Here is a 24,218-nt window from a genome sequence, read left to right as displayed (position 1 = left end):
TATTGGAAGAAGTAACACACACACACACACACACACACACACACACACACCCCACACACACACACAGACACTCCAGACCCAGAAGCTGCCTTTTTCCCCTGGGTTTACTAGCTACATTTCTTGCTCAAAGATCAAGCCTTAAACCCAGTTTACTCTGGAGCTCTTAGACTGGACAACAAGTCCCCACCCACCTAGCACAAAGTGAATGGAATTGCTAAATAATAATCCTTTGGCCTTTACCCAGGAACACTGAGGGTCTTCCCCTCCCAGTTAGATTTTTTTTTTCCCTTTTGATTAAAGGGGCCATTCCTTGAGTAACTACTTAAAGAAGCCTATTCATTGAATGGGTGTATCTCACTCAAAGTGAGAATGCTATAAGATCTTAGTCAGAAAGGCCAGGGTCTCCCATTGCATCCTGGGCCATTCCTAGCCATCCTGAAGAATATCAGGCCACTGGACTCAGATGGCTCAGGAAAAGAAAGTCAGGTTGGTGACCTCCCTCACTCAAATCAAAGTCAGCTGCAAGTCGTGTCATCATCTTGATGTCATGGTCTCCTTCGAGAACAAAGGACAAACACAACAACACCCACACACACTATAAGTGTATATATTATGCATACACATAGAGAAATATAGTTATATAATTTAGATTAATCGCAAATGAAATTTATATATGAATTAAATAAGAAATGGAAAATATCATGGGACATTTGACACAGTTTATATGTGTACCATCTCCCTGTAGGTTGTCCCCAAAATTAAACTGGAGAGAGCATGTGATAAATAATGAAAAAAAGACCTCAGTCATGCTAAATTTAAACCCTTCATGCTATGCAAATTATCATTTGCAGACACTTAAGGATGCAGAGGAAATATAAAAAGTTAAATGAATAAACATTTTATTCTTGCATAGTTAAGACACACCCTCAGTTGTGTATAGAAATGTACCTTACCCAGTGGGGAAATAGGAGGCAAGGGGGATAAAATAAAGAGGGTAGGGATAATAAAAGGGGAGGCAGATTAAGGAGTTTAGAAGCAAAATAGAATGTGGAGGAGGGGCAGGATGGAGAGGGAGGGAGATGGGGGGAGAAATATAAGAAAATGGGATGGAGAGATATACAGTCAGTAATCATAACTGTGAATATGAATGACATGAACTCTTACATAAAACCAAAGCAGAGAGCAGAACTGATTGGAAACCAAAATCTAACAATGCACTGTTTACAAGAGACACACTTGAAACAGAAAGACACACACAGAGTTAAAACAAAGGGTTAGAGCAGAATCTAATGTGCTTAAGCTGAAGTAAAAAAAGCAGGGGCAGCAATCATGATCTCAAACAAAGCAAAAGCAAAAATAGACCTAATTAAAAAAGATAATCAGGGAAACCACATTATGCTAGAAGGTATCATAGACAACGAAGCAAAAACAAAAAATTTTATAGCAAGTTTTTCTGGTTAAGCCTAATTTCTCAACTATTTACTGAGTATAGAACTAAGCCAAATTTATAAAAATAAGAGCCATTCTCCAATTGATAAATGGTCAAGGGATACAAACAATCAATTTTCAGAAGAAGAAATCAAAGCTATTTATAATCATATGAAAAAATAATCTAAATCACTATTAGTTAGAGAAAGGCAAATTAAAACAACTCTGAGGTACCACCTCACATCTATCAGAAATGACAAATGCTGGAAGGGATGAGGGGAAAATAGGTACACTAATGAACTGCTGATGGAGTAGTGAATTGTTCCAACCATTCTGAAGAACAATCTGAACCTGTGTACAAAGGGCTATAAAACTGTGCATACCCTTTGACCCACTAATACCACTACTAGGCCTGTATCCCAAAGAGATCAAAGAAAAAGGAAAAAGACCTATATGTACAAAAATAGTTATAACTGCCTTTTTTGTGATGGCAAAGAACTGAAAATTAAGGGGATGCTCATCAACTGGGGAACGATTGAATAAGTTGTAGCATATGATTGTGATGGAACACTATTGTGCTTTAAAAAATGAAGAGGCAGTGGTTTAAAAACAAAACAAAACATGGCAAGACCTAAACAAATGGATGCAAAATGAAGTGAGAAAAGCAGGGAGATCATTGTGCACAATAACAATGTTGTGACGGTGATCAGCTGTGAAAGACTTAGCCACTCTGATCCATACAATGATCTATGACAATTCCAAAGGACTCATAGTGAAAAAAAATGCTATCTACCTCCAGAGAGAGAACTGATGAACTCTGAGTGCAAACTGAAATATAATTTTCTTACTTTACTTTTCTTGCTTTTAAAACAATGGCTAATAAGAAAAATATGTTTTGCATGATTTCACATGTATAACTGATCTATCACTTGCCCTCCCAGTATATGGGAGAGTGGTGGGAGGGAAGGAGAGTATTTGGAATTAAAAATTTAAAAAGAGAAGAATGCTGAAAATAAATAACAAAATAAAATGTAAAAAAAATAAGATGATGAAACACTGGGGGAAAAAGATAAGCCCTCAAACTTCTTATCTTTTGCAAGTTCAGTTTTATAATCTAAAAGGTTCTCTTTTTTTGGTTGATGACCACTAAAGGGTACATTACATATTACTATTCTGAGATTTGTCAAGAATTTATAAGGCTAAGGAAGACATATTCCCTTATTATTTTTCCCTCTTTCCTAAATTCACTGGTATGTAATCTTTTAAAAAAAAAAAGAAAGAAAAATATGTTTCAAATTATTAATCACAAGTGTATAACTCTGAGAGGTCCATGGGGTTTATCTGTGGGAGAAAAGAAAAGGCAGAGGCCCTGGTGAGTGTTTTCTCTTACCGCATGACAAAATTTGCTTCATCTATTTGTCGGCCACAGATACTTTTCTTCAGAATCCCACCATTTCCCACCACTGAACACTTCTTCAATGGTAGCTGGAATGGAGTAGCCTAGCAACAGAAAATAAGGGCAGTTTTCACTGAACAGAACACACACCAGCTAATAGACTCATTGTTTATAACAGACCCGCAAGGGGAATTTCATTGGAAATAAAGCACAATCAAGTACAAATATAGGAAGGAAGACAGCAGGAAAGGCGCTCAAATGTTTAAAATGAATAAGCTAAGCTTTTCCTCTGAAAATTAAAGCATATAAAAACCACCAATTCTATGACAAATTTAAGTTTGAGAAATAAATTATCCTGCCTAAAATCTCCATGAAAAATAAATAGCAATTCTATGGGAAAACAAATAAATCAAAACTAACCAATGGATTATTTTAAAGTCTTTTATCTTGGACCTGGCTCACTTGGATTCTCTTTCTTTCCTTCATGCTGATTTACAGGGTATGGCTCATCATCCATTCATTCAATAAACTTTTAGTGTCTGTAATATGCAAGAAAATGTCGTATGTGCATAGAAGCCTTAAGTGTATTTCTAAAAATTAAATTAGAAAGGAAATTGCTATGAAAGCATGTTTTGGGTAGATAAGTTATCTTAGGACCTTAAACACAGTGAAAGTTTTTGAGGCCTGCCATGAAAGGGAATGAACAAAATATTTTACAAGATCTAGTCTATCCCTGCAAATGTCTTACAACTTAGCAGTCTATATCCATCTATAGAAAGCAAATTGGACTAGACAGAAAACAAAAATCAGTTTAACTCGCTTTTTTTAGTCATATACCTTTGTGGTCAAACACTGAAATACTAGTTTTACTACTATCAAAGTCCTAAATTAAATAATCTAGTCAAATGTTGTGACTTCATATCCATTTTTTCCTTTATAAAAATATGACAGAGATCATTGTGCTCAGATTTTTTTCATTTACCAAACTGTTTGAATCAAAGATCCAAAATCTAACCTGCCTTTGGTCCCACACTCAGGAAGATATAATGGAAGCTTTAACAATTTTCCCCTGGAATCTTCTCAGGAACAGTTTAGGGAATACTTGAAATTAACTAAGTACCTACACCCAAAAAAGGAATTCTATTTCACCTTAATTGGGTACACATACTTTCATAAGGAAGCTCAAAATATATTGAAAGCTTCTGATGAAAAAATCCATAGGTAAAAGTAACAACTAGCTCAGAAACTCCAGATGTGTCCAAAGGACCTTCAGAAATCCACAACATTGTACATTAAACTTCTACTCATGTTGGGATGTATAGACTTGTAGGATGATCTACAAGCATAAAATTTTACTATTTATTATTAAGGAAGCAAGGAAAAAAAGCATTTAAATGCCCACCATGAACCAGGGAGCGTGACAAACACTTTGTAAATATTATCTCATTTGTTCCTCACAACAACCTTAGGATGTAGAGGCTATTACTACTTACATCTTATAGGTAAAGAAAATGAGTCAAACCAAGTTCAGACAATTTGTCCCGGGTCACACAGCTAGCGACTGTCTGAGGTTAGATTTGAACTCAGGTCTTCCAGATTCCTGACCCAACATTCTAATCACTGTGCCATGTAGCTGACTGAGGAAGTATTGGGATTATGGATAGAAGTTGTATAACGTATACAGATTGACACTTTAAACATTTCCATAAAAAATATTCAACAAAAGAGGTTTCTTCCTTAACCTTGGACTAAGTAGAAGTTGAAGGTCCTGGGATATTCGCTCGAATTTGCCCAGAAGAAAGATCCTTTCCAACTCTGAGATTTTGTGTCTCTGAGTGATCTGCACTCCAGGTAATTCACATTTTGAATAATGACTTTTGAAGTTAAAGTCTATATGTGGATGGCAGGCCCACAGAGCTATCATAGATCGCATCAAGAGGGGCACAGTGTCCAGAATTAGGGAGCTGACTTTCCTCTGCTATTCTCCCATCACATCATATCTGAATAGTGTATTCCATTTCCAAAGCCAGATTTCTAGTAGGAAAAAAAAAGTCAGAGAGTATTCAGGGGAAGACAACTGGGATCGTGAAGATTTTTGAGAGAATGCCACAGGAGAATCAGTAAAATACACTGCTACATAACTCCTGGAGAAGGGAAGGTGCCACAGTGACATGATAATTCTTTCCCCAAAAATCCACCCCTCCTTACAAATTCTTTATGGCTTTTGAGGGAGCCATCATCCTTCTAGTCTCCTAGGTAGCTCTTTCTTTTCTCTTATCTCCCCCCGCCCCCTTCCATTGCCAATCACTAGTAAAGTCTTATTAATTCTATATCCAATCCAACAAACATTTATTAAGTGCTTTTCATGTGCAAGGCAATGTGATAGGATTTGGCAATACAAAGACAAAATAACACAAAAATCTACATTTCTCACACCCATCCCCTTCTCTCCACTCCCAAAGCAGTCTTCCTAGCTGAAGCCCTCCTCACTGCTTATCTGAACTATTTCTGTAGTCACCTAATTGATCTTCCTGCTTTCATTTTCTTCCCTCTTCAATATAGCTTCCACAGAGCTTGCCAAATTGATATTTGTACATCTGAAAATATCACTCCCCAGCTCAAGAAGTTCCAGTGACTCTCTCTTGCTCTAGGAACAAATAAAAACTCATCTGGCATTTAAAGTCCTTGACAATCTGGTGCCCACCCATATTTTTATATATCAGTTTGTACTTTTCCATATTATTTCCTTCCTATTGAACTCTACATTTCAGCTAAAGTTGTTTAATTGCCGTTTCTTATATATGACAATCTATTTCTTGGCCATGTGACTTTGCAGTTTTACCCCCATGCCTGGAATATCCTCCCTCCTCATCTCAGTCTCTTGGAATCCCTAGATGTCCTGAAGACTCATCTCAGACACCAACTCCTACCAAGTTCTTTCATTATCTCCCCTGCAATATGGGCTCTCCCCTTCTTAACTACCCAGAAACGACTTTATATATGCTTTAGATTAATTTATCAGTGGATAGAGTACCACTTCTGAAGCCAACTCAATTCAATTTGAATCAACATTTGTTGAGCATCTATTGGAGCCAAGCTTGGTGCTAAGCCTTATGGACACAAAAAGAAGCAGAAGAGAGTACCTGCCCTCAAGAAGAGTCAGACCCAAGTTCAAATTAGATCTCAGAGGCTTACTAGCTGGGTGACCATAGGCAAATTGCTTGCCTCAGTTTCCTTATCTGTATAATGCGAATAATGCATAATAATAATAATAATGCACCTACCTCGCAGAGTTGTTCTGAGGATCAAGTGAGCTAATATTTGTAAAATGCTTAGCACATTACATGTGCCTGGCACATTGTAAATGCTATATAAATGTTAGTTATTATCATCTTTTGTTTTCATCAAATAGAATATAAGATCACTGAGAGAAGAGACTACTTGTATTTTCATTTTTTTATTCCAGCACCTAGCACAGTGAGCTGAATTTAATCAAATCTAATTAAATTTAATCTGAGTATTTGAAGAGTGGTAAGTGGAAGAGCGCTGAACTTATTTCACCTTAGAAGAAACAAGCACAACTAGGAACAGAGTAGAAGCTGAAACAAAGGTAAATTTATTTTTAATGTAAGGAAAAACTTCTTAAAAAGTAGAGCTCTCCAATTTGGAACTATGCCCAAAGAGCTATAAAAATGTGTATATGCTTTGACCCAACAATATCACCTCTAGGGCTGTACCCCAAAGAGATCACAAAAATGGGAAAAGGACCCACAGGTACAAAAATATTTATAACAGCTCTTTTTGTGGTGGCCAAGAACTGGAAATCAAGGGAATGCCCATCAGTTGGGCAATGGCTGAACAAATTGTGGTATATGAATGTAATGGAATACTGTTGTGCTATGAGAAATGAAGAACAGGAAGACTTCAGAAAAGCCTGGAAAAAATTATATGATCAGATGCTGAGCGAAAGGAGCAGAACCAGGAGAGCATGTTACTAGCTGGGTGACCCTAGGCAAATGACTTGCTTCAGTTTCATTATCTGTAACAACCACAGGGTGTGAGGACTGTTTCTGACAGACTTAGCCCTTCACAGCAATGCAAGGACCTAAAACATTCCCAAAGGACTTGATGCAAAATCCCATCCATATCCGAAGAAAAAACTATGGAATCGAAATGCAGAATGAAGCAGATTATTTTCTCTTGTGTTATATTTTGTTTTGTTTTCATTGTTTCTCCCATTCATTTTCATTCTTCTATACAATATGACTAATATGAAAATGTATTTAATAAGAATGTATGTGTAGAACCCATATAAGATAGCATGCCGTCTCAGGAATGGAGGTAAGAGGGAGGGGCAGAAAATTTAAAATTTATGGAAGTGATTGTTGAAAACTGAAAACAAATTAATTAAATTTTTAAAAAAAGTAGAACACTCCAAATGTGGAAGTGGCTGCTTCAAGAGGTAGTGAGTTTCCTATTGCTGGATGACCACTTTTTGGGAATGTTGGAGAGAGTATTTTTATTCTCTTCTTCCTATAGGAGAGTGGAATCAAAGGCTTCAGGAGTTTCTTCAAATTCTATGATTCTATTGCTATAAATTTTTCTTTGATAACTTCTCACCCTGATTCTGGTATTACCCATTTCAGTCTGACAGTAGTAAATGCGTACAGTCTGATTTGATCAGAAACAAAACAGAAACAGTTGCCAATACCAGGGTAAATGTTATTTAAGTCTAAAACTTTAAATAGATACATTGACTCATCAAATATTTTCATGCTGTATAATTCTAATCCATGTCTTTCCATAAATCCTCTATAGAGAATATACCCAAGAAGCCAGAGACATCCTTTTGAATCTTTTAATTTTTTGTAGATGTTAGAATCGCACTCAGATTATTCATACGCCACCATATGACTGGTCAACCTCTCTTTCTGCTCAAATATGTCTTGTATGCCACTTTTATGATTATCTTTTATGCCACTTCCTTTTTTTTCTTGGAGGCAATCAGGGTTAAGTAATCACACAGCTGGTAAGTGTGTGAGGCTGGATTTGAACTTAGGTTCTCCTGACTTCAGGGCTGGTACTCTATCCTTTAATGCCCCTTCTTACAAAAGGTCACTATTGGTAAAAATGCAGCAGCCTACGTGCACGTACCACATATCTTTTCATTTTATTTTGGTGTGTCTTAATTCTTCCATTTCAGTCTCTTCTTAGTCACAGTCATACAGGATCACTTAGAAAATATGTCTATAAAAAGATGTATTTTTGTTGGTAGAAAGTATTTGGAATCATTGAAAGCAGTGAGATATTTCCTAAGTGCAATTCAGTTCACTCTCCTCTCCCTATTCATTTCTGGGTTCATTTGCAATTCTCATCTAAGATGTGTACAGTGATGGAAAAAATTTAATTGGCTGACCATAGGTTCCCATCATTTACACCCTAGCAAGCAGTTCCATATAAACAGTGAAAATCATATCATGAGTGCAATTTCCCTTTTGGTTTTTCTGCCATTTAAAGGATGAAATTCTTACAAGAATTTAAGAATTACAAGAAATCAAAAAATTGTTCATTTTGTTCTGGTCAGAGTAATAACTGAAGTTCCCAATTTTATTTATTAAGTACTTTACTCTGTGTATGGTACTGTGCTAAGCGCTGGTTGTCTCCAAGCTAAGTATGCTACATGTTTCTGAACTCTTCATTTACTTTGTATTATCTAGGTGATCTATATTTCTCCTGCCTGGGTATAATGACACCATTATTTCTATCTCCACTGATCTTTACTCAAATACTTTCCACAACATACACTCTCTCTGACTCCTATATGTCCTCAAAGTTTGTCTTTTTGATATGTAATGCAGTAATTCTAACCTTTTAAGAATCATGCTCCTTTTGAATAAGTATACATTTTCAGACACAATCATGATGCTCATTCAATTGATTTTCAATCAGATTTGTGAGATGAAAATTTCCTCCTTGTGCTAGAATCTCTTTTTAACTTTATTTTGTATATTTGTATATAGACACCTGATTATTTCTGATGACTTCTTTCTTTGCCTCTTGCTATTTTCTTGGAAATTTTATTTCTACTATTCCTACATTATGGGTATTCTTTATGGTATCTGACTCAGTGGTTATCACTCTATTTATATCTATACTTATGGAGTTTTTCCCTTTCCCTTTCTTTTCAGTAAAGCCCTTTGACTAGATTTTCAATAGTCTTCAAAAATACATTTTTACCCTCTTTTGCTATGTGCAGCCAGAAGTTGATTGTTATTATATTTTAAGCAGTGAACTGCTCATCCAGCATTCCTCAAGTATCTTTACTTTATCTTCTAGAGGCAAGACAAATTATGTTTAAAGTACTCAAATAGCTTTACTTTATCTTCTAGGGAGAAGACCAGACTATTTATCCAGCAACATATTTAACATGGTTTAGAAATTCCAAACGTTATAGGAAACATGGAGGCCAGATAACAGGTCCTGAATTATAATTTATCCTGCAGGAGAGGGAGAAGGATGTAGTCTTACTATAAGGGTTTGGATCCTGAAGAGAAGAATCCTAATCTAGAATTCAAATATAGTATTTACTGTAGCTTCATAAAAATAAATATACCATCTGTACACAGCACAGCAAGGTGGAATAATACTAAAGTTTGTCATGGTGACCCAATCTCAAGCAAATAAATAATCACTATATAGAAAATTCCCAAAACATCTAGGCTCACAAATCCATACTGTTCAATAAAGTAGAGATGAGAAAGAAGTATTAATCACAGGTGAGTATTTTAAAAAGAAACTGACGAAACACAGCCAAGATGGTGAAGTAAAGGCAGGGACTTGCCTAAGCTCTCCCTCAAACTCCTTCAAATACCTTAAATAATACCTTAAACAAGTTCTAGAGCAGCAGAACCCACAAAAAGACAGAGTGAAACAATATTCCAGCACAATTCAACTTGAAAGGTTAGCAGGAAAGGTCTGCTGCATCAGGGTGAGAGAGGAGCATAGTTCATCAACACAGCCCATGCCAGTGCAGGCTGGGCCCCAGCAAACCAGGAGCAGGCCTCAGGGCAACTGAATCAGTGGTGGCAGTGGCAGTTTCCGGACCTCTCAACCCACAAACAGTGAGGAAATAAGGCGATGGATCAGAAGGAGATGTACAGGAGTCACTCTGTTGGCACCAGGGGCAGGACGCTATTGCATTGCCTACACTTGGATCTGGGTTGCAGTCCTGGGTCTGTGTGATGAGGAGCACTAGCACAGCAGAGCTCATAGACACGGGGGAGCAGGGACCCAGGTCACAGTTCTATTATTGAAAAGAGTGCTTGTGGCTGCTCACAAACCATTGCACAATACAGGAGAATAGCAAACACACCTCTTCTAGATCATACCACTATAGAAGAGCCAAAAACTTATAGGTCTCCAGAGTTACCTCTGAAAACAGCTTCACAGAAAGCTTGAAGCCTGGGACAGTGCCCCCTCCATTTGGGAAGCAGGGCCCCACATTAACATAGAGTTAAAAGTCAAGGAATAGGCTAGAATATGCACAAATGATAGAAAAAAATTATATTCCTATGGTGATAAAGTGACCAAAAAACATACTCAGAAGAAAACAACAAAGTCAAAATTCCTTCTTCGAAGTCTCAAAGGAAAATATGAATTGGTTTCAGGCCATAGAAGAGCTCAACAAGGATTTTAAAAATCAAGTAAGAGAAGTAGAAGAAAAATTGGGAAGATAAACCAATCCTCATTTATTTAAATAAATAAAATTTATTAATATTATTAATTATTATTAATAATCTATAATAAATATATTATTCATATATTGCACAATATCTAATATATTATAAATAATACAAATAAACAATAAAATATTAAATATTAATGTTAATAATAAATAAAAATATAAAAATTTATTTGTTTAAAATATTTATTGCAGCTCTTTTAGTGGTGGCAAAGTATTGAAAATTGAAGGAATGTCCATAAATTGGGGAATGGCTGAACAAATTGTTGTATATGATTATGATGGAACACTACTACGCTTTAAGAAATGATGAACAGGATGCTCTCAGAAATATATGACTTCTATGAACTGATGCAAAGTGAAATAAACAGAACCAGAACATTGTACATAGGAATGACAATATTTTATGATGATTTACTATGAATAACTTAGCTATTCTCAGCAATACAACGATCCAAGACAATTCTGTAGGATTTATGATGAATGGTAATGTCAATCTCCAGAGAAAAAAATCTGAAAGGAGATCAGATACCCTTTACTTTCTTTATTTTTCTTGGTGTTTTTTGTCTGTGTTATCTACCTCAGAATGACTTACATGGAAATTTATTTTTCATGACCACACTTGTATAACCTATGTCAAATTGCTTGCCTTCTCAGTTGGGGAGGAGGAGAGAGATGGAAAGAGTCTGGAACTCTGTATCTGAAGAAAAAAAGAATGCTAAAATTGTTTTTATGTGTAATTAGGAAAATAAAATATTAAAAATTCAAATAAGATATTAAATAAAATTTTTTAAAAGAACCTTAAAAAATTAAATCACATCTTCATTCCCACTAAAGGTATTTTTCCAAACATTTCTCCTTGTTCCATCAAGGAAAAGAAAATATTTGATGTGAGAGTTGAAAACCACATAGTATCCTAACCAATTTAACCTTTCCTGTCTTAAATGGGTCTATCCACAAGCAAAAATATGGACTATATAGGTAAAGCACATGTCTTTTTATCTCTTGTAGTTCAGCCACCAACCATTGACATTTATTCCTGATTCTCTTGGGCCATCCATGCTCATAAGCAAAACTAGAAGGTATTCAGAGGCCATTCAGTTCAACCACTTTATTTTATAAAGAAACTGAGAGCCAGGTAACAGGCCAGTGTCAACATTCTGATTTTCACTATTCACACCCTTATAACCTGGATTTCTTATCCTAGATAAATGGTTCATGTATGTCATCAATATTCCATAGCAGCACGGATATTTTGTCAGTGATGCTCTCTAGACTACTCAGAAATGTTTGCTAATATGAGTAATAACAATAACCAACTTTGTCCATGTAACACTAATATTTGATATATAAATAAATGAATTTTACTGAAGGGGCTCGTCATTGATCAGCTTCTTCTCTTATTGCTTTTTACCAGTTATTAAATGTGAAAAATAATAATACTCCGAATGGCCACCCTGGTTTTTCTCTATCCTGCATTCAGAGAGACCCCTTGCAAGGAACTGCTGTGATATCAAAGTATCCCTATTAAAGTATATGCAGAAGTATAATGCAATAATGGTTCACATTTCCAAAGTATGTTACAATTTAAAAGGCATTTTCTCATCACAGAGCACATATTTCTTCGGCAGTATCATCATCATCGTCACCACCACCACCATCGCCACTAATATTTATATAGAGCTCACTATCTCCCAGACGCTGTGCTGAGTACTTTAAAAATATTATCCCATTTGATCCTAAGAATTACCCTGGGAAGTAGGTGTTACTATTATCCCCATTTTTAGATAAGGAAACTAAGGCAAACAAAGGTTAGGTGACCTGCCCAGGGTCATACAGCTAGTAAATATCTGAGGCCAGACAGCACTCCAGTTTTCCTGACTTTAGGCTCAGCACTCCATCTACTATACCACCTCTCTGCCCCTATGTAACAAGCACGAATGTAAACATTCAAACATAAACCTTGTTAAATGTTTGCTCAATTGAAAAATCCTATCGGGTGAGTCGTACAAGTGTTATATCTCCATTTTCAAAATAAAAAAGTGGAGAATTAGAGAGACAAAGGGACACACCCATAGTCATATTTGTTGGCTATTGTCCTTTGTTCTCAAAGAGGAACAAAATGACATCACCACGCTAGAGTCAAGTTGCATATAACTAGTAAATGGCAGAATGGGAATTTAATCCAGGGTTTACAAACTTTGATTCTACTAAACCATACTGACTCTCCATTATAACATAATATCACTAAGAGATGTGAGCCTTGAATGAAGTTAGAAAAATTCATTTTTTTTTTCAAACTAAGATTTGCAAATCCGTAGCTTGACCCGAAATTATGTCACTGTAATGCCAAGGAATGTCAGCATGGCCAAAATATATTTGCCCTTCTTAATAAAAGAAAAGTCTAGTTCTTTGTCCATGAATGCATCAACTCTACACCTAGTCACAACCCTAACTTTGTGTCTTATTGCGCCCACACCTAAACACAGGCACTGACTCCCCCACATAATTATACCCCTCCCACATATATAATTAAATCCCTCACCCTTATAGCTAATTATGTCCTCTACTAGGCATCTAAATACACCCCCCTTCCACATATCTAATTACACCCCCTTCTTATGAATCTAATTGTACCATTCAACTACATCTAATTACACCCACTCTCACATATTTAATTGCACTGCCCTCCCTAAGGACCTAATTACATCCTAACCAACGCATAAATTAAGCCCCCATCATGCATTTAACAACATGCCCCAGACACACAACTCTAACTCTGTACTACAATCAGTTCATAATTTCTGCCTAAAGTTGACAGTTTCCCACAGGTTAATTTCTAGTAGGCTTGTTGTTCAATCAGAAAGAAGCCAAATGGTAACAATATGCTGTCGGAATCAAAACAACTTCTGTTTCTTCCAAGAAATCATATTAACATTTATTTTCTATTTAATTCTTCTGACAATAATTTGATAATCTAAGTAAAACTATCAGTGGTCTTTCTATGTCACATGGAAGCATTTACAGTGACAAAATATATAGTGTTTTTAAAATTCTTATGAGAGGAACATGCTTCCAGCAGACAACGAACTAAGAATGATTCTTAAGACATTACCTTGATGGGTGCCTTGGCTCACAGTGGAATGCTAACAGTGTACTCATTGTTCAAAAATAATTAGTCATTTATTCACTTAAATGAATTCGATTTCTCAAGGAGCTGCTTCATTTTCCCCTCTACTAACAAAATTGTGTCATTTAGCAATGTTATTAGCAGTTTCATGCAGTAGATGGATTTTTGAAAACATGATTAGTATCATTCTGAGATTATTTCCATCCATTAAAACTTAACAAGGCATCTTTACCAAAGAAAACATTTTCCTTGTGATGATGTGACTCTTTTCTTATCGTGGGTGGCTTTTATTTGTGTAATTACTTGAATACACACACACACACACACACACACACACATATATATATATCTTGTGCATATATGTATACATATATTTACGTATTATATGCACATACATAAATATAATATTACAAAACACTACAATGGAATTTCTTTCAAGAAAGAACCTTTCCACGAGTTGTGGAAATAAGCAAAACATTAGATATTAGCATGAGCATATAAAGAAGGAGAGAGAGCCAGTAGTGGAGCTGAGACAGGTGTGAAATGTTAATTAGGCCATCTGGTTTTCTGAGTGCTAATGTGTAATGGAGGCATTCTATTGTTGGGCCCTTTAAAATATGACTGCTGAGATTCACTTTGTATTACCCGATTTATGATTTTTTCTTCTTCTAATGTCTATAAGGATGTGTTTGTTTCCTAGAATTTTCTAAATGCCTTCCTTCCTCATCAGAGAAGGTAAATTTATTGATATTACTTGCTAGAAAATATATGTATGCACACACACATTTATACATAACTACACTGACAACTACACTGGCTTCTCCCCCTTTGTTAGGATATTTATGTGTTGAAGTTTGATTTCCTCTTCTCTATAGAAGCTAATTTAGCACTCTCATGTAGGAGAGAACGACCTCCAAAAGGCCTTTGATCCTGTCTTGAAAGAAAGACCCAAGGCCATTCTTCTGACAAGGGCCAGGCAATTTTAGAGGCAGAACTCCTTAGGCAGAGCCGAATTCATGTTAATTGGCTAGTATCCTGTATACCCACATAGTTTTAGTTGCATATTGCTTTCTTTTGTTTTGATTCCTGAAAGTATTTCAGATATTCTTCCCATTTCCCCAAATATAATCTCATAAATAAGTGTCCACTGGAGTCTAAACTGCCTCATTGCACCTTCAATAGGATAAGATTTACATCCTCCAGGTAGCTAACCCTGAGTAAAATGGAAAATATTCCAGTATCATACTCTCATTCCCTTCAACCAATTACTTTTTTCAAAGATTCCAATGTGTAGATCTGGAAGTGAAAATCCCTCTTCATCATCCTGGAACCTTCCAAAGACAGACAGCATCCCTTACCATACCTCAAAAATTAAATTTTTCCTAAACAAAAAAAGGAAAGTTGAGAATGTATCTTTGACACTGCCACACTGTCACAAATATATATATGAGTGGTCCTAATTTACAATCTCAGATCAGAAATGGTAATGTGATAAAATGTTCCAGAGAAAAAGTGAATCTTAAAACCAGAAATTAAACCCCAGTGTCTCTAACTGCTAGACAGAAAATCATGCACAAAGAATAGGTACTGAGACTTTAAAATGGAATCCATCATTTAGAACTACTTGAACTCAGCCTAGATTATCCTGAGACTATCATTAGAGCCAAAGAAAGGGATGAATCAGAAATCTAGCTTGGAGAATGTTGGTACGCTGGTCTGATTATAAAGATGGTATAGAAGTAAGATGTCAGAATCAGACAAAATTAAAAATCATCTCTATGTTATTGTTTCTTTTTAATTCCATGATTCTGAATATTATTCTATTTTATTTTATTCTTCCCTTAATTCCTTTATAAAGACTTTTTTGTTGTTAATTCCAATCAAGTCTCAGTTGAACTAAGGAACTTGAGCAAACATTTCTCAGAATTCCAGAGATGGAAGGGACTATTAATACTATCTTATCTAACCTCAACTGGACTGAGACTACCCCTACAAGAACTAGAATGAGTAGTCATCCAGACTTGGAAGACCTCAGTGAAAAGGAACCCACTATTCATTAAGTACCAAGCATGTTTAAGGCACTGTGCAAGATGCTAAGAGGAGAAAGTCAGCAATTCCACACTTCCTGCCTTAAAATAACTTATAATCTTCTGTGGGGAGAAAAAGGAGATGAGGAAATTGCACATACAAGAATCCATGCTTTCAAAAACAAAATATAATAGAGGTGAAAAAAAGGATCAAAGCAAGGAATATGAAGAGCTCTGGGAGAATCTGAGGAAAAATAAATAAGTTTCAGCTTTGGTGTCAGGGAAGTTTTAATGAAAGAGATAGCACCAGCAATGAATCTTGAAATCAGGTAGAAACAAGAGAGAAAAGAAAGGGGAAAAAAAACTATTGAAGAAGGGAACACTGAAGCTTAGCAGCAGAAAACCATTCCCAGATTCCTAGGAGCATTTCTTCATAGGCAACTGTTGTTTTGTTGATTAGTCATGTTGGATTCTTCATAACCTCATTTGAGATTTTCTTGGCAAAGATACTTGAGTGATTTACCATTTCCTTCTCTAGCTCATTTTAAAGATGAGGAAACTGAGGCAAACGGGGTTAAGTGACTTGCCCAGGGTGTCTGAGACTAGCTTTGAACTCAGGTCCTACTGATTCCAGGGCCAGTAGTCTACCTACTACAATACCTATTAAAAATTAACTTAGGAATTATAATTTTTCTATTGATGGATTTTTTCCATGTTATAACACACCTTATTAATGAATATTTCTTGAATAAATTCCATATACTTTTCAATATATAAATTAAATGAACAATTAATAAACATAATTATATCCTCTTTTAAAAGATATTTTAAAACAATAACACAGTTCATTCCCATGTCCTTGGGAGTTATAACTTATTCCCTACAACTTAAATAACAAAAATGTCACAATTACGTTGACATTTATTTCTCTACTCAAGAACCAAATCTCAGATAAAACAAAGAATGAGTTCTACACAGATGGAAAGATTCCAGAATAGATCTAAAACAAATAATAGCAAATCTACTGCACATATATTTAACATATATATGTACATATATACATATATACAAAATGTAACTGGACATATGTGTATATATGTGTGTGTTTGTGTATATATGTATATGTATAGTAACAATACTATACCAAGACTCTGATCCCTGTTCTGCCAAATGTGGAGGCAGGAGGGAGAAGAAAGTAAGATATAAATATGGTTTCATAGCTAAACCAGGAGGAGACAAATCAGAGAAAGAAAATTATAAACTAATATCCTTAGTGAATAAAACAAATTTTAAATAAAACACTAATAAATAGGCTACAACAACATATTAAAAAGATTATTCACTACACCTATTTTTATCAGGGTTGGTTCAAAATAATATAAATAATAAAAACTAGATTATAGATGAATAAATCCTGAAAAGCTTCCTATATCTCTTTTTTAAATGTTAGAAAGCACTTTTCCTCAATATAGTAAATAATATCTACCTAAAACTTAGCATAGGTATTATATATATAATGGCAGAGAGTCAGAGGCCTTTCTAGGAAGGTCAGCAATAAAGCAAGAATATCTATTATCATCACTACTATTTAACACACTGCTAGAAATACTAGATATAACAAGAAAAAAAAGAAAAGAAAAGGAGCAATTATAGTCAAAAAGGAAATAAAATCATCACTTTCTGCAGGTAATAAGAAGGCAGATTCAGGTAATAAAATTTATTAAATTTATTATAAATTAAATTTATTAAAAATTGATTGAAAATTTAATTAAAACAATCAATCCAACAAAGTTATTATATATTAAATAAATCCACAAAAGTTATAAGCTTTCCTGGATGTAACCAATAAATCTTTGTGGGAATCAATAGAAAGAGAAATTCCACTCAAAATAACTATAGAAGTTATAAAATGTTTGGGAGGTTATCAAAGAACTGTATGAATACCATCCAGAACACCTATGAATTCTACAAATGAAATCAACTGCCAAATATTCTACAAAAGGTGTGTGTGTCCATCCTTCATTGCCAAAGCAGACCATGCCATCATAGAAATGACATGACTTGCACTTGACTTTGTTTTGAGTGAGGGAGGGCTGTGCAGATCACCAGCCTCACTTCTCCTCCAGAGCCATCTGAATCCAATGACCAGATATTCATCAGGATGACTGGAGATGACCCAGGATGAGGCAATTGCGGTTAAGTGACTTGCCCAAGGTCACACAGCTAGTGACTGTCAAGAGTCTGAGGGGAGATTTGAACTCAGGTTCTCCTGACACCTGCACTGGTGCTCTATCCACTGCATCACCTCGCTGCCCCTTACAAAAGGTAGAGAGATACAGTGAATAGAGTAGTGAGCCTGGAATCAGGAAAATCTAAGTTCATATCTAGCTTCAGACACTAGCTGCATAACCTTGGGCAAATCATTTAACCTCTTTCTGCCTTAGCTTCCTCAATGTGTAAAATGGGAATGGTAGCAGCACCTGCCTCTGAGGGTTGCTATGAGGATCAAGTTGGTAATATTTGTAAAAATGCTTAGCTCAGTGCCTGGCACATAGTAGACATTAAATAATGCCTTTTTCTTTTCCTTCCTTTCTAAACAGAAATAAAGACCTAAATAATTGGAGAAATATTCATTGTATGTGTAGGTGATATGAATATAACAAAAATGACAATACTGCCTAAATTAATTTGTTTTTCTAGTGCCATACCAAACTACCAAAAGCTTATTTAATAGACCTAGGAAAAATTAATAATGAAATTCAAACGGAGGCACATAAGGTCAAGAATCTCAAGGGAAATAATAAGGCAAAGAGGGAAAGAAATACTCATCAAAATGATTCAGTACTGGTTAAAAAGACAAAAGCTGATCAGTGGGACATATCAGGTACACCATACAATATACAGAAGCAAATGAACACAATAAATCCAGAGACCCCAGTGATGGGTTAAGGACTTATCACTTAACAAAACTGCAGGGGGAAAAATTGAAGACGATCTGGCAGAAAATTGTTTCATTTTGGGTTTTTTTGGATCAGTACCTCATATTGGACAACAAGAAAAGCTCCAAATGAACATATAACTTAGAAGTAAAATATAACATCATATGCAAATTTGTAGGTAGAAGGAAAGAAATTATCTTTCTGATCTATCAATCAGTGAAGAGTTTATAACCAAACAAAGGACATAAAGGATCACAGAAGATAAAATGAACAATTTTGATCACATAATATTAAATAGTATTTGAAGAAACCAAATAAAGGCAGATAAAATTAGAAGGTAAACAGGTAACTAGGGAATTTTTTGGAAGCAAGTTTTGCTGATATGTCTAATATCTAAGATAGATAAGGAATTGGTTCAAATTTTAATACTAGGAACCATTTGACAATAGATAAATAATCAAGATATATGAAGAGCAAATTTTCCAAGGCAGAAATTCAAGCTATCAACAACCAAATGGCAAAAAGGCACTTTAAGAGAAAATTGGGAAGTCTTATATGAATGGATACAGAATGAGGGGAGCAGAACTGGGAGAACAATGAATACAATGAAAATAGCATTTGTAAATAAAAACAGCTTTGAAGACTAGGAGGACATGAAGCAAGAAGATGCTGAGAGGTAAAGCATAGTGATAACAGGAGTGGGAAACGGGGAAAGCAGCAGCATCTGACATGAGATGAGAAGTTGCTGCCAGTGAGCTTGGAATTCAAATAGTCAAGAACAAAACTATTTAGAATCTGCAACCCTGATCCCAGTATAGCCCCAACTCCATAAATTACTTGGAATGAAATGAAGAAACCAAAATCTTCTCCAGGCACCTTACCATCTGTCCTGTTTCCTTCTCACCTAGAATAGCCACACTCTGTCCTTGGGAGATAACTTCCAGGGACAGTACTCCTGATATCAACAAAAATGGAAATGTATTAAATGAGCAAAAACCTCTTTATAATTGGTAAATGGAATTGAAAAATTAGTATCATACTTATTAAACACAGCAAATAACATACTTTTCCATTTGAACCTATGTATCTTGGTAAGGTATCTTCTTTTTTTCATCTATGACAAACATTATAATACAATATAAAAATAAACTGCACTCAAAATCAGACTTTAGAATCATTGCTTCCCAAAAATCCTAAACCAATATATTCAAAAATATGGATCATATTTCATCACAATGCTCAATCCAATCACATTTCACTTTAGCTTACCTCTTTTCAAAAGATTCATTCTTTTTTAAATTTTCAGCTTACCCTTTTCCAATTTGTACTTTGGTATATATTTTATAACATGTATAGTATATTCACAGACATATATATTATATTATATAAATATATATATAGTACAATTTATAAATAAACACATTGGGAGAAATTCAGCATGATGTAGTGGATAGTGGCACTGGAGCCAGAAAGATGGGTTCAAGTCACACTGCTGTTACATACTGACTGTGTAACTCTGGACAACTCAACTCACACAACATTGCTCTAGGCAACTCTCTAAGGCTGTAATGTACAGTAAAGTTGTTGACTTATATTGAGAGATGTAATTTACTCATATGGATTCTCCTTATACCAATGAAATCACAAGTCTAATTCATTGTCACATTTTTACTGATAAAAAGTGTAATCAAAAAGCTTAGAGGCCACTGCTCAAGTCTATTCTTCAAACTGTTTTCTAAGTACTTTGCATAACTCACTGATATTGCCATGTCAAACCTCTAGTCAAAAATCTCCAGTAGTTTTTCATTGACTATCCAATCAAGTACAAATTCTTTTTCCCAGTATTTAGACTCCCTACAATCTGGATCCAAACTTTCTTTTTCCCTTATCTTATGCCACTCTTTTTATATTCTCTATATTCCATATGAACATATAAATAGAAGTAGGGAAAAAGGCCTTGCAAAATACAGCACTGATAAATGTTCAAAATGCTAAAAAAGCATAGAATTGAAAGAGGTTGTCTTTAATATGATCAAAAATATTTATCAAAAATAGTCAGCTTTATTTGTAATGAAGAAATACTAGAAGAGTCTCCATTAAGTTCAGAGACAAAGTAAGGATGCCCTTTCCTTTTCCATTATTATCTGAAATAGTACTAGAAATGTCAACAAAACGAACAACAAAAAGAAATTAAGAAAATAACCTTCAGTAAACAGGAGACAAACCTTTCCAAATTTGGGAATGATATGATGATTTACTTAAAAAATTCCTGAGAATCAAAAAAAAATAATTAGGATTTTAATAGTGTCTGTCAAGCTGAAGAATACTAAAACAATCCCTATGAAACATTAGCATTTCTATATGTTACTAACAAAGATCAAAAGGAAAAGCTGGAGAAATCTATTTTAGGATAAATACAAAATTATTAAAATGTCTGAGAATAAACTTATCAAGCCAGTAATATGACATATAAATATAACTTTAAAATAATACAATAATAAACAAATATTGAAATAATATTAAATATATTTTATTCTGAGTCATGCCAAAGTAATTGAAATGATCACGCTACTTAAATCATTCTATAAATTTTATCCTATAGCAGTTCAACATCTTTCCAAATAGAATATCATCCAGATACACCAACACTTTCAAATGGTTCCTGTCACAAAACAATTTTTTCAAGATTCATTAAAAAGTGGTGGATGACCCCCAAATCCTTTAGGCATATGCTCAAACTAGTAGAATCCTTCTGGGAAGATGAAGACCATATTTTCTTTATTTTCTTTCATCATTGGAATCTAATACTCATCATGCCAATCCTATCCCCTAGTAGACAGTCCAGAAAATCTTGAATTTATGACATGGTATGCTGATCCATCTTAACTCTGTGGCTCAAAGTCTGGTAATAAGTATGTATCCTGCCAATGCTGTTTGGAACTTTGGGGTGAAGCCATGACAAACAATTTTTTCAGGTTGTTCCTAAAGAACATCTTTTACCTCCCAATGATATTCCCCTATTTTTTTTTTAAAGTTTGTGTATCAGTGAAATGAATTTTGTGCATTGGTCCTCAGACACAACCCATGTCCAATTCATGCAGTAAGAATACACCAAATCTCCCAGTGAGTTTCTTCCTCAGATGATCCTTCCATTCCTCAGGCACTTGAAAATCACCTGTGAGGCACAGAATGTCAGAGCATTCAAATAATTAAATCTAGCTCACTGCCTGCAGTGATTTCTAAAAAAGGCTTTTGTGGTTCAATCATTCAGTTGTGGTAGACTCTTCATGACCCCATGGATTGCAGAATGCTAGGCCCTTCTGTCCTCCAGTATCTCTCAAGGTCTATGCAAGTTCATGTCCACTGTTTCCATTATACCATCTATCTTTCTCATCTTCTGTTGTCCCCTTTTCCTTTGTTCTTCAATCTTTCCCAACATCAGGGTCTTTTCCAGTGAGTCCCATCTTCTCATTTTGTGGCCAAAGTATTTAAGCTTCAATTTCAGTATCTGACATTTCCAGTGAATAGCCTGAATTAATTTTTTTTAGTTTTGTCTGATTTGACCTCCTTGTTGTCCAAGGGACTCTCAAAAGTCTTCTCCAGCACCACAATTAAAAAACATTGATTCAGTGACATTCAGTTTCCTCACAATCCAATTCTCACAGCTGTGTATGGTACTGGAAAAACCATGACTTTGACTATACAGACCTTTGTCAGAAAGATGCCTCTGATTTTTAGTATGTTGTCCAGATTTGCCATAACTGTCATTCCAAGGAGTCAGAGCTAGCTAAAAGTGGTTAGATATCTGATATATTTACAGTGTAAGTTTTATGTTAAGCTAAATTCAAGCACACTTTCCAGTATACTAAGCGTATTACTACCAGCTCTTTGAACAGACTGGAGTTCGTTCCAATCGCAGCGTAATTGCTGCTCGTGCCATGCTTTTCACCTTCTTGCCTCTTACAGCATCCTCAGTGTATCCCTCTCTTACTATGAAGGCATTGAACTCATTCATTAGACCTAGGTCATATCAGGAGAGTTACTACTTAGTTTCAAAATAATTGCCACAACAGTTATCTCTTTGAAAAACTGCCCCAAATTTCATAATATTCCCCTTCCCCAGTTCCTTGTGCTCCTTCTCATTTTGACTACATTGGTTTTGTATGGCAAAACCCTGTTAATTTCATATAACTGAAATCATCCATTTTACTTTCTATGATTCTCTTTATCTCATTTGGTTATAATTTTTCCCTTATCCATAGATCTGACAGTTAAATTTTTCCATGCTCTTCTTGTTTACTTATCACTCTTTATGTCTAAATCATTTCCTCATTTGGACCTTATTTAGTTTTTGGTGTGAGATGTTAGTCAATGCCTACTTTCTATGAAACTGCTTTCCAGTTTTCAAGCAATTTTTGTCAAATGGTAAGTTCTTAACCCAAAAGCTTAGCTCTTTGGACGTGTCCAACGCTAGATTACTGTGCTCATTTACTACTATATATTGTGAACCTCACTGATTCCACTGATCCATCACTCTCTCTTAGCCAGCATCAGAATGTTTTCATGATTACCACTTTGTAATATAGTTTGAAATCTGATACTTCTGGGCTTCTTCCTTCACATTTTCCATTGATTCTCTTATATTCTTGACCTTCTGTTCTTCCAGATGAATTCTGTTAGCAATTTTTCTACCTCTATGAAATAATTATTTGGTAGTTTGGTTGGTATGGCACTGATTAAGTAAGTTAATTTAGGCAAAATTGTCACGTTGAGCCTACATCTTCATTTGTAAAAGGGAAATAATAATACCAGTAATACCTATATCACAGGACTGTTCATTGAGCCTCACAAGATGAGGCTCAAATGAAATAATCTATATAAAATTATCTGCATACTTTAAAACAACATATAAATGCCAGCTACTGTTAATTACCTTTTGAAATTACACTCTGCTGATCACTTCCTACTTCCTTAACCACTTCTGTGACTCCTTTTCTGGCTTATTTTCTTCCTTCTATTCCCTATTTAATGGTATTCTCCAGAATTCTGATCTCCATTTTCTTATCTTGATACAGTCTCTGCTTTAGTATTTCATAAGTTCCCATGATTTTAATCATCACTTGTATGCACATAACCTCCAGACTTATTTCTCCTGTCCTGATCTTTCTTTCCCAAGCTTCAGAATATTTCCAACTACATGCGGAGCATCTCTCTATCGGGATACCCCAACAAAATCTCAAACTCAACAGGTCTCAAATTCTTCCTCCTCTCTCAAATCTGTTCCCCTTTCTGACATCCTAATTTATGTTAATATCATAATTTTCACAAGTCTCAAAACTCCAGGGTAATACCTGATTCCTCCCATTCTCTTATTCTACAACCTCAGTGAGTTATGAAGTCCTATTGATTCTAGCCCTGAAATGACTGTAACATCTACCTAACCCCCATCTTTTTCACTACCAATATCTTAATATCAGTCTTCATTAACTCTCAGCTAGTTAACTTCAAAAGCCTCCCAAATGATTGCCCTATATCCCATCCCATGACCCTTTAATTC

The 24,218-nt window shown here is 35.1% G+C and overlaps 1 protein-coding gene across 1 annotated transcript in view; it reads right to left on the bottom strand.

Annotated features, from left to right (window-relative positions):
* Positions 1 to 24,218, bottom strand: part of ST8SIA1 (ST8 alpha-N-acetyl-neuraminide alpha-2,8-sialyltransferase 1) — a 140,870-nt gene that overhangs the window by 60,726 nt on the left and 55,926 nt on the right. The window contains exon 4 of the mRNA XM_072653524.1: positions 2,819 to 2,928. Coding sequence (XP_072509625.1) covers positions 2,819 to 2,928 — 110 coding nt within the window. The remainder of the gene's footprint in view (positions 1 to 2,818; positions 2,929 to 24,218) is intronic.

The sequence above is a fragment of the Notamacropus eugenii genome, chromosome 3 (genome assembly GCF_028372415.1).
Source record: "Notamacropus eugenii isolate mMacEug1 chromosome 3, mMacEug1.pri_v2, whole genome shotgun sequence".
NCBI classification, from domain to species: domain Eukaryota; kingdom Metazoa; phylum Chordata; class Mammalia; order Diprotodontia; family Macropodidae; genus Notamacropus; species Notamacropus eugenii.
The sequence above is the reverse complement of the archived record's forward strand: the minus strand, read 5'-3'. Positions and strand labels throughout refer to the sequence as shown.